Source organism: Vidua chalybeata, chromosome 7 (genome assembly GCF_026979565.1).
Source record: "Vidua chalybeata isolate OUT-0048 chromosome 7, bVidCha1 merged haplotype, whole genome shotgun sequence".
Taxonomy (NCBI): domain Eukaryota; kingdom Metazoa; phylum Chordata; class Aves; order Passeriformes; family Viduidae; genus Vidua; species Vidua chalybeata.
In genome coordinates, this window is record NC_071536.1 from 32,372,297 (window position 1) to 32,384,386 (window position 12,090).

Here is a 12,090-nt window from a genome sequence, read left to right on the forward strand (position 1 = left end):
GACAAGTGTCTATGCTCTTTCATACTCTTCTGGGATCTACTTTTTTTATTCTGAAGCAGTTCAGTTAGGGTGTTACATTATGCTTATCCAGTACTCTTTGTAACGTAATATTAAACTTGTAAACAAAGGAGCCCAAAATGTTTCATTTTGGTGTGAAAAATGGGTCAGAACCACAGAGACAAAAAGTAATTTGTCCACAGTTTATGAAAGGTTTAGAAACAAAAGGTTGGCATAAACCCAGCCTTTGGGTATCAGCCATGTGCTCTGTTACGTTTTCCCCATGAGTGTCTGCAAAACATAAACAATGCAGGCAAAATCCAGGCTGCCCCAGATGTTCCCTCCTGAAGAGCCTGCTCAAGTGCAGGTACCAGCAGTTCTGCCTTGCTTTGGGTGGCAAAAACACCTGCAGGAACTCAGGAACAGCTCTTCTCCAGTGCTCTGTGTCTTGGCTGCTTGAGCAGAATGGGAGGCAATTGTGGCAGCCCAAGGAAAGCAAGAAGCAACCCAGCATGTCCAGGCTTCTGCATTTTCTTTAAAGCTGACTTCTGTGCAAACTTGCAGGTGAAACAGAGAATTTTTGCACTTCCTTCTCACTGTTTTGCTTCAGGTGCTGGATCTTCCCTGGGGTGTGATATGGAGCTGTGTGGCCATGGACTCATGGAATGGCTTGGGTTGGAAGGGACTTTAAAGCTCATCTTGTTCCCACCCCTGCCATGAGCAGGGACACCTTCCACTGTCGCAGGTTGCTTCAAGCCCTGTCCAGCCTGGCACTGTGCACTTCCAGGGATGGGGCAGCCACAGCTTCTCTGGGCAACCTGTGCTTCACCACCCTCTGGTCCTCAGAACACAAATTGTGCTGGAGTCTTTGAAGAGTGGGTGAGATAGAAATGGCCTGAATAGCAAAACCAGGCTTAAATTCTCTTGAATACAGAGCCAGACAGGGATTAGAAATAGCAAACATTAAAAAGCAAGTTAAGCTTGCTTCCTTTTAGCTGTGATGCCCATAGAGAAGAGTTACTTACTTTTAATCTTAGCATTTAGTTATGGGAAAGGCAGTTGTTTAACACTGTAATGGCATTGGCACAGTTATCATTTTCAGGGATGGCATTACCTCTGGGCAGAAATGTGAAAAAATTAATTTCTAGGCAGTATAAAAATATATTTCACTGCAAAATGTCAGTTTGCAGCTGAAGAATGAAGCTTTTAAAAATATCTTCTAGAAAATGAGTTTTTCACACTATTTCCAAGCTTTAAAAAGAAAAAAAGTGCAAAAATTGAGATGGCTTATAGATTTTTTTTTTCTTTCTTTATCTACATACATGTTTCTCTGGGAGGACTGCTTTCCACACAGGAGTGGGACTGGTGGTCAGCTGGTAGCTGTGGTGCAAGTTACCCCCTCCCATTACACTGGTGCTTACCTGCTGGAGCTGGGCAGGTCTCTCTAAAGTCCCAGGCTCTGGATCTCCAGCTCACCTTCCAGGTGCACATGTAATTTTTGGTACCCATCTTGGTATCCAGCACTTCAAAGATTTAAAACTGGTTTGAATTCCAGTTTGTGAGACTCCTGTAGCTTTTGCATGTGTGCTAATACACTGCTGGAGAGAATTCTTGTTTCCAGCTCTTCAGACTTGATGGAAACACAAGGCATAGTTTGGTAGTGGGAGTATTTTTCTTCATACTCTTACTTCTGCTTTCAGGGCTAAAGCAGTAAAACACAAACTAAAGGTGATTTTGAACATGGATTTGTTTCCAGGGTGCAAGCTGTAGTCTGAGGCACAATTTAGTGAAAATTCCTGGGTATCATAATTATAGAGATTCCTTTAATCCTTGTGGTTATTCTAGATTACTGCAATTTGCTCATGTCCATGGGGAAGTCCCCTTTCCACAATTTCTGCTGCTAATCCTGGACATTGAGTTAATGATTTGCATTTCTTCAGTGTAATGTAACACCAAACCAGCTTCTTTCAATTCTATGCAAATACTCAGAAATTTCACAAAACCAGTGTTGTTGTCTGAAATGTAAATCACCAAAAGTTCAGACTTACTTAGTCATCTTACATATGTCCCTAAGAAACTGAAATGCTAATGATAGTCAGCACTTTGTCCCTGAATTACCTGTTGGTGGATTGGCCTGATTTTGGGTGATTTGGGCTGTTATTTTTTCTTCTTCTGTCACCTTAAACTGGGATTTTTTTTAATGACTTGTTAGAAAAGACATAAATGCCAGTGTATGAGAGAAATCAAATACAGTGCCCATCACTGAAGGCAGAGAAGAGGCTGTTTGTTGATTGATGTGTGAAATGTTGTGTTGCAACGTCACTGGGGCTGTGGGCACCTAACACCCAACATTTGAGACTGCCTCTGGAAAGAACCACATCCAAAGCTGCCTGTATCCTACTCCATTTCACTAACCAGACAGGCATTCATCTTGCACGTCACAGGTTCTGCAACCCCTTCAAAGGGATTCTGTCAATGAGAAAATGCTAAACAAAAACCAGGAGTTGAACAAGTCTTCTTCCCCATGGGAGCTGTCCTTTCACATCAAATTCTCAAAGGGATTTGTGGCATTACAAGTTATCTACCTGCCTTCATACTGCTTCATAAATTTAAAGGTGCACTTTCTTTCACCACATGTTGCAGTGGATTTTTTTGTTTGTGTATTCTTCTCTCTTGGACTGACTTAAGACACTTAAGAGCAGCATTGTACCATGGATAGAAGTACACTGAGCAGTGTGTTCACCTGGTGTGCAAAGAAAGTTATTTTCGCTTCCCTGTGGATGGGCTCCACCTGCCCTTTGGCAGAATCCAAAATGAAGATTATCCCAAGTGCTCAGAGTGTACCCTTCAGCTCCAGCTTTATTTAACTCCCACTGTGACACTTTGAAAGCTAAAAGGTCTTTCTGAAATTTTGGATGTGGAGAGCTGCTGGCAGAGTATACTTTGATTCAATTTGGAAGATGCTCAGACTACTCCAGTGCTACAGATGTTTGTCAGGTTCTTAAAACTCTGCTTGAAGTACTTGCTCTGTAATAGAGTCGAGTGCTGCAATCTTGCCTTGCATTCACTTTCAGTGTGTGTCTGAGGAAGAGTCACTGGAACAGACACTTGCAAAGCTTCTATAAAGCTTTCTTACTCTTCAAATTTATTAGGCTTGTTTGGGTTTTTTTTTTTTTTCATCCTAGACCTAGCCTAACATCTCAAAGCAGTTCAGAGCACCAGCTTTTCTCTTGTATCTGAAATCATGTAGCACTTAAATTCTGAATTTTTAAACTGCTGTGCTACTTAACCTTAAGGAGCTGGCTACTTACAATACAGGCAGTGCTGTGACTGATGGGATTCCAACCAAGTAGGGAACACTTGACTTCTCAGGTAGACACAGTTTCCTGAGCAAGATCAAAGACTGTCTAATGCCCTTGATTTGCATTGAATTCAGTACCAGGAACAGGAGGCACAGCTGGTCTTATTCAAAAATATGACAGTACAAAGATAAATATAGTGTGTTCTGAATAATAGCTTAGCATTTATATCACTCATCCAAAAAAATGGTCTGTCTTCAAATCTGCACTTGCTGCTTCCCAACATTCGTCTTTACCTGCTAATCTGTCTGGTATCACATCCTTCCTGTTAAATCATCTACATGACAGTACAACAGTAAGTTGCTATGGAGAGAATAAGCTGAAAAAAGAACTGATGGTAACCCAGTGAGAGGAAGGCAATGCTGGAAATGGGCAAGAGGAGCCCTGGTTCCTTCTTCAGGGGCAACTTTAGTGTTTGGTCTTAAATGATCAAATGAACAAGTTAAAGAGCAGAATCCAAATGAACATCACTGCCTTCCTTAACCTTGCTCAGAATTAGGGCTTGTTGTATGTAGATCTTCTGTGCCTAAACAGCTTCAAAGCTGAAGTATATTTCTGATGGAGTTTTCATCTAGACCCACTTTACTGATATCATAATCCTTTCTGCCATCATTGCTGAAGATCAATAAGGGAAAATGAGAGTCAGACCAACTGCAGACAGTGATATTACTTTGAATCTATTCCTTAAGTGTTTATTTGTGATGAGAATTATTATAATTTATTTTTAGACTAGAGGGAATATTTCTAAAAGCACAAAAGAACTGTATTTGTTTTTTAGTCAATGAGGCGTGCAGTGAACTGTCCTTGGCAGCCCTGAAAAATCTGCAATTCCTTTAGGATGCCTTGTGGTGCAATGTGAAATACATAAAGTCAGAAAAGGGGCACGTACAGTAGTCCTTGAAATGTCATATCTTAATTTAGATCAGTTCTAATGCTAGGAATAATGCAAAATTTGTACTATTAAAACAAAGGGGAAAAAAAAGAAAACAGAGAGAGTGTGTGACTGTGCATGATTTACAATGTGGAGCTTGTCACTCTTTTCTGCCACAACTTTATAGTTGTAAAAGTTAGGATTGATCATTGCTACACTTTCTGGTGTGGTTCCAGAGTTGAAGACCACTGAAGAATCAGATGTTTTCAAAGGAGGTTGATAAGTCACTGCATTCAAATGTTATATTAAACACATTGAGTAGGTTAAGTCATAGTATTCAAAATGCTTTTTTATAATTTGTCTGAAGAACCCAAGGTTGATACATTTCTTCCCTTTAATGAGGTTAGGATGGCTATTCATTTATTTTCATGTGATTGGCCCTCTAAGCAATCATATGGTGTGATCTTAAGCCTTTAATCTGTAATGCTCCAGGCTTCTGCAGCATGATTAAGCTAAAATTGTGTTTTGACAGGTCTGTGATTGGAGGAACCATAAAAGCAACTCTGACTTTCAGTTCTCTGAGAGTTGTGAACTTAATCAGTAGTGATGGGGTGTCTTAGCCAGCTGATAAATTTTTACATTTCCCCCTTTTCACAGTACAGTCATGTTTCAGTTTTCATGGGTTTGCTTCCAACGCTGAGATTCCTCCTTCCCCAGACCAAGTGGTCTAATTTCTTAAGGTACATAAATAAAAAGGATTCTACACAACAGGCAAGATCCCTGGGGGCAGCTCAGGAGCTCGCAGTGACTTGCATCCATTTGCTATTTCTTCACTGGCTACTCCCTGTTGTACTTCTTTATTTTCTAGTGGACAATAATAGAAGTATTGCATTTACATTGATCATGTTTCTCTAAGAATCACAGCTGTTGATGCTTGTGGATATTGTTACTTATGTTATGATTACCTTATTTATAGCCTTCAAACATGGTGGCTTTGATTCTATAATGATTCTTACTTTTTTAGTCTGCATTGCTACAAGGTAGAACTTTGATCCTTTGATTTAGCAAGCTTTGTCTTTTTATAAAGATATTCTAAGGAGATGAAAATGTTCCAAAATGCATATTTTTGTAAGGTGTAGAAGCATAAAAAACTTATTGAAAACATTTTAGAACTGCTCAGAGAAATTGTATTTTGAGCATTTAACAACTGACCTCTGCCTTGATCTTCTGTTTTCATTATCTTGAATGAATATCTAAATGTGACTTCTGATGGCAAATTTGCTGGGTTAAAAGAGCATTGAATTGCAAAAAGCAATCTTAAGCCTTTTCTGCAAAAAAAAAAAGCAGTTTTATTTTGAAATGATCACATTATTATGAGCTGATTACTTATTTAAGTCATCAGGTTAACTATAAAGGTGTAATATAAAGGCAGTGTGTGGAGGCTTTGGTCAAGCAGCTGAAAAATAAAGTAACATTATTTATTTTGATGTGATTGTTTTACAGGTTGAAAATTGGTGTCCTCGTTTACCTTGGAGAGCAAAAAATCCTAATGAAGAAACTGATCAAAAAACAGTGGTAAGAACAACCATGTTCTTAATAAGGACAATCAGGAGCAATAATTCAGTAATTGTGATTCATGCAAAATATCCTGTGCCACATAAATGCTAAACAGATTAGAATTTACATTTTTTACTCCTCAATTCTTCAAAGCTGAAAGGAATCCTTCTTGATGTGTGTAGCTCATGTATCCAGTCATTGTATTGTGCTTTTCTTGGCAGATTTTCATTAAAAACATTTTTGTGTTTAAATTTATGAAATACTCTACGCAGATACTGAGAAAAATTACAAATCCACAAACTGCTCACCAGTGTTAAGTGTATGTGAAAATGTCCATTTTTAATTGTCCCAAAAATATGGGCCTTTTTTACAAAGCTGCATTAATGGGAAAGGCTTATATCCATTTCAGGTTTGTAGTAACATTTTTATTAGTCCCAATTTTTTCCTATTAAATACTATAAACACATAGAGTTGTTTCTAAATTGTTACAGCCTAATTTATGTAGTAATTAGGTATTTTAAGATAATTTAAGATAATTACTGGGCTGCATATGAACACTTCTTACATAATATAAATATAGGCTGCCTCATTTTTTAAAACCAATTTATCTTAGAGCAGTCTAGATTGAAAACAAGTATTTCCTTTAAAATTTATACCCTAGTAATGTTTCTTCCTTTCTGGTATAATTGGAGACTTCCTTGTGTTTGGAAGATTCATGATACACATAAATCTTGAGCCCACTGTTCTGTATTATGATTTAGACATACCTGTACCTCATTTTGAAGCACATGAACAATACCAGGTCTTATATTGCAGAAATAAACACATTGTGAAACATTGCAAATGTATTCTGGGCTACCAAGTACTACCAATAAAAATAACAGTAATTTATGTAGCTTAGAAATGTCTGTTTAAATATATCATTAACACTTGAACTGAAATCTTAACGTGCTAGGAGTGTATCTTTTTTGCTATTTCTATTTCTTTTTTTTCAAAGAGGAATATAAAGAGCTCACATTTGAGCAGTTTTATAACTTCTGGAAAGTATGCTGAAGAATAACTAATGTTTGGGGTGTTTCTTAACGCTTTGCTTGAAGGCTGAAATTCGGATCAACTTTGATAATCTGTACAAAATGATGTCAAGGCATGAGGAATTCAGGTGGATGATGTTGCGCATCAGACGAATGGCTGATACCTGGATTGAAGCCATTAAATCACTTGCAGAAAAACAAAATTTGGAGAAAAGAAAACGAAAAAAGGTAAATGAGAACACTTTTATTCCTGTCACTTGCTGTTATATGGGCTCTTTCAAGCTTCTTGTCCCAGGTGTACTTTCAGAGTGGAAATATAAAATATAAAAGGCTCGTGTTTGTACTCTTCTCAAGAAGTATTTTGCTGTTTGAAATGCAGTTGCAATGGGTGCTTGCTTTACAGATAGTTTTACGTGTTTTGTTTGAGTCAATCTTGGAGTAAGTTTTCTGATCTCTGTAGTTTTGGATAAAATAGAGACTATGTACAGACTATGGTCTAAAGGGAGAATATGTGAATTTACTGCAAGCTGATGACACTGGAGTGTTTTTTTGTAGTCATGGGAAACAACAACTGTACATCTTTGTCCAAAATTGAGACTCTAAATGGTGTATCTTGGGTTTGGATTTGAGTAGACTTAAAGTTGACTAAAACTTTGGATTGGATCAGTTTAGACCTCCTGTAATGAGTTCAGTTTTAAAGCCATGAGATACTTGAAGTGAAAAGGTATAGTTAATTTGATTTTTTTTTTTAATTACCTTAACTAGTTAAGATAAAGCCAAAAGTTGTAAGCACCACACAGGTTTCCTTTCTTGCCTAGTATTCCTGGAGCCAGTCCTGAGTGGCAGCAACCCCATGTATATTCATATTTCTACCCTCTCTTAAGCCTGCCTGGCTCAGCTCCTTGCTGGAGATTCTCAGTCCTTGCATTCATTACAAAATTAACTTATTTGGGTGGAAGTATTGGCTTGTTAGCTTTGATTTTTTTTTTTTTTTTTTGGCCATAGTTGGAATTTAATAGAAAGAAAAACTGCTGTAATGTATAACAGTTGCATGTTTAATGTCGATAACTGAAACATATGACTTTCCTTTCCAGATCCTTGTACATTTGGGGCTTTTGACAAAAGAATCTGGATTCAAGATTGCAGAAAATGCGTTTAGCGGTGGCCCTCTTGGTGAATTAGTCCAGTGGAGTGATTTAATTACATCTCTGTACTTACTGGGCCATGACATCAGGATTTCAGCTTCACTGGCAGAGCTCAAGGAGTAAGGAGATTACTTTCACTTTGGAACTAGAATTAGAAGAAAAGAATTGTAAACTCTTGAAGCTTCTGTTAACAGTATATAATTTCATGAAGCATAAAATGAAAGTGATAATTCACTAAACAGAGGATAAGATTATTTTCATGAGCTAAGTATATGTGCCATGGAAAGGATAATGTGTTTTCATTGTAGCTTCAGGCTCCTGGGACTTCATAAATGAATGTTGTAAAATTCCAACTAAGCAGCTTAGTCTTTAACATTCCAGGTGCTTTAACCAGCTGCAATGGGAAATGTTACAGACTAGCCTAATTCTGTGTCCTCTGCTTCAGTTTCTGCAGTTCTTCAATCAGTATCTCATTCTAAGATAAAGGTTTAAGTTCTTTAAACATGTTACTTTTGATGTAGTTAATTGCTTGTGTTAGGTCAAATTGCTCCTTACTCTTCCTTGTCCTGCTTTACCAACATAAAATATCTGAAGCTTGAGCACATGTGCTTTTTCTGCAGGTTTCTTTTTTAAATTACATGGCAGCATTGTTTTATAGAGAGCTCTTATACTATAAAGCTGTCAATAGAAGGCAGAAATTATTTTGAATAATTTCAAAGCACACTATTTTTAAGCATTTCAAACATATCATTCTTTTGCTTAAACTAGATGAGATTTTTGTGAAAATTAGTGCTTTACATTTAATAAATGTTGAGCATCTCTATTTCAGTGTTCTTACATGGTTCATGGTTTCAAAACAGTAAAAGAGTAAAACCTTCTTAGAAACTGGAATTATTGGAATAAGTAGTATTACAGCATCAATTCAAGGTATTTGGGAAGTAATGCTTTTTCATATTGCTGCTTTCTTTGTTTAGGATTATGAAGAAGGTTGTAGGTAACAGATCTGGCTGCCCGACCCAGGGGGATAAAATTGTAGAACTCATTTACATTGATATTGTGGGACTGACTCAGTTTAAGAAAACCCTTGGTCCATCATGGGTTCATTACCAGTAAGTATAACACTTATTTGCCCTCTAAACTGCTTTGTAAAGGAGCTTTTGTTGAATAACACATGTCATAATACTGAAATAAGTCCATTCACGTGAATTTATTTAAAAGTGAAAATGCACTTTTCTGTTGTCTTTAGCTTTTAGGATTAAAGGGCCTAATACTTGTTCTTTGCATGCCATCATTATCCCCCCCCCAGCAAGCTTGAGATTCTCGGAATCAAATATTTTTAATCTTAAAAATCTTGATTATCCTCCTGATAAATCATCATCTCTGTCCCTGTTTCCCTCCTTTGTTTACGTGCACTTCCCCCTCCCCATTTTTCCTGTAAATTAGTGGATGAGCTGAGAGATTACTGCATTTTGTTTTTTTTGTTGGAATACCAGAGGCATGTTTTGCTTGTTGGTGTTTGTAACCACACTGGATCAATGATTGTGGAGATTTATCTGTTGTAATTGTATTGCCCAACAACTGCAGTGCAATTTTCTATTCCATTTCTCAAGATACTGGACAGAGAGTTCAGGAGCAGGTCTGAAGAATAAACTGCAGTTATTGTTGCTTTTGCAATCTATAAACATCTTTCCATTCGAAATGGAAGATGAGGGTGCACTCAAAAATGACTTTCTGCACTTTTCTTCACATCTGCAGTTCTAGAACCTCTTTTCTTTTTGTCAGTAGCTTTAAACCATTAAGCCTCCCGTGCATTGTACAAATACACATCAGCACGAAAGAACCCCAAATCTAAATTACTGATGTTGAATTTTCCATACCTGTGTTTATTGAATTAACTGTGTTTCATGATCCACAAAGTCCAGTAAATCCTACTTGAAGGAAGGTATTGGAAGGTGTTCATGGCAGAGAAACTGTTTTCTTTCAGCCTCAGGATTTTCTAAAGCATTGGCTCTTTCCAGTGAAATTTTAAATGAGAGTTCTGTGGTCAACATTGCAGATTAGATTACTCTTAATCTCTTTTTTGAAACAGGGGAGTAAATGGATATTCTAGTTTTTAGGAGCCTCCTAATAAAGATAATCCCATTTTCCACCAAGCAACAGTTGCTTGTCTGTCTGCCAGATGTAATTGTCACTAGGAGATCACATGCAGCACTGTGGTCAGGATATGAAACCCTTCTTATAAATTTTAAATGTTTCTTCCTGTCTGCTTGCAATTACCCGTCTGGTATATCCTGTAACAAAGCTATGGAAATATATATTGAGATTATAGATAAGCTATTCAATTTTTGTTTCTTCATAGAATCATTACATCTTGAATTATCAATCTGTTTTTCATTGATTACTATTTTGTGGTAATGGCTGGTGTTGTCTTGTTAGGAGGGCAGAATTACATTTAACTCCAAGTACCTTATGTACTGTAGAATGTTTTGAGGCTTTTGGGGGAGAAAAAGATATCTTAATGCCTGTCTTCTACAATGCTGCATTTCATGGACTGGAAGGGAGTCTCATCCAGACCATGGCCCGACTGAAAAATAGATGAGGATGCATTTATCCTTCATGGGAGATTTTTGCCTCATCTTTCACTGAAGACTGAAAAAGATGCCCCAGCATGTTGCTTTATATAGTTAAGCTTTTCATTAAAGTGTTTTTCTTGGCCTGGTTTCGTGCTAACTGCCCATTACTGGTAATTCTAATAAGGTTCTGGAGACTAAATTACTTCTTTCTCTTTTCTGCCAGCCCCTAGGATGTCTTCTATACTGCTTTTCCTTCAATTTGCTTTTGCTTTCAATTTGCTTTTTAAAAATACATACATTTTAAAATACATACATTACTTACAATTCATCTTTTGTACACCTTTCATGAAACTTGTTGCATTTATTGTGAATCTCTCTAATTATGTGATGCTTTTTCTCAAGTTCAGTGTATAAAAGAGGATCCAGAGTCTAGCAGAGACTACAGAATTGATTAAAGCAGGGGAATTAATTTGTAGCTTCATGCGTGCTGTCTCCTATTTCAGGATCCTCTTCCAATCATTATTTTTTCTCCCAGTATCATCAGATACCTTATAATTTGTCATTAAACTGTTTTGAGGTTAAAACCACAAAGTGCCTTATAACAGCACAGGCATCCATTTCCGTTTAATTCCAGTAAAATAAACATTATCACAAACAAAGCTGCTTTTTAGCCTGTGTTCTTTACAAACTTTGCTTTTTTTCTCTGTTATATTTTATGTCAGTAGGAATAATTGTTTATCTCAAAAAAAATTGTTTTTCAGTGGACGTGTGCAGGTCGGCTCAGTCTGGTTAATACAGACCAGACTTAGAAAGAAATGAATTAAATGTTTTTATTCAATTCAGATCAGAATAGAGTGGCAGAATAAGCCTCTACCTTCAGAACAGTCACTTGGTAAGAGTGCTTTATATAATCTTTCTGGGTGAACTCGAGCCCTGAGGAAATTTTTGGTAGTTGCAAATCAGGTTTCTGGAACTGCAAACTCGAAAGAATGACCCTGCTGCTTTGGGAGTGAGTGTTTCTGAAAGACTCCTCTGCACAGCTGAGAGCACCAGTGACTTTTGGTAGTATGTGCTTTATCTGTGGGATAATTGGTGCTGCAAATAGCAGGAGCACAGCAGAACACATCTCATTTTGGAGAGCACCTTATTTCCAAGGATGGATATGCTGGGTTTTTCAGTTCTGAGGTGTGGATGTTTGAATGCAGTTTGTGTGCAATGAATCAACATACAAATTAATAGTTTAATATAGTTTGAGACGTGCAGTCTTTCTTAGCACTCTTATCCTCCATGCAGCACATAAAAATCTGGTATTTTTCATTTTTCCAGTGTCTCTCTAGCAATGACTCATTCCCATATGCCAACAATCCAGCTGGCTTTTTTTTTTTTTTCTTGAAATAAATTAACGTGACAGCTATCCTGAGAAATGAGCAACGTTCCTGCTTTGTACGTGTTCTCTAGAACACATCTTTTTTAGGAGGGTTATTTTCTGTCCTAAGATTTCAAATGCAAATACTGAGTGGCCTGATGAAATGGGAGAAGGATACAAAAAAATGTGTA

At 37.2% G+C, this 12,090-nt stretch overlaps 1 protein-coding gene across 1 annotated transcript in view; it reads left to right on the forward strand.

Annotated features, from left to right (window-relative positions):
• Positions 1–12,090, forward strand: part of MGAT5 (alpha-1,6-mannosylglycoprotein 6-beta-N-acetylglucosaminyltransferase) — a 63,735-nt gene that overhangs the window by 20,351 nt on the left and 31,294 nt on the right. Inside the window, exons 5-8 of the mRNA XM_053948364.1 lie at positions 5,731–5,802; positions 6,882–7,043; positions 7,910–8,079; positions 8,935–9,069. Of these exons, the coding sequence (XP_053804339.1) occupies positions 5,731–5,802; positions 6,882–7,043; positions 7,910–8,079; positions 8,935–9,069 (539 nt within the window). The remainder of the gene's footprint in view (positions 1–5,730; positions 5,803–6,881; positions 7,044–7,909; positions 8,080–8,934; positions 9,070–12,090) is intronic.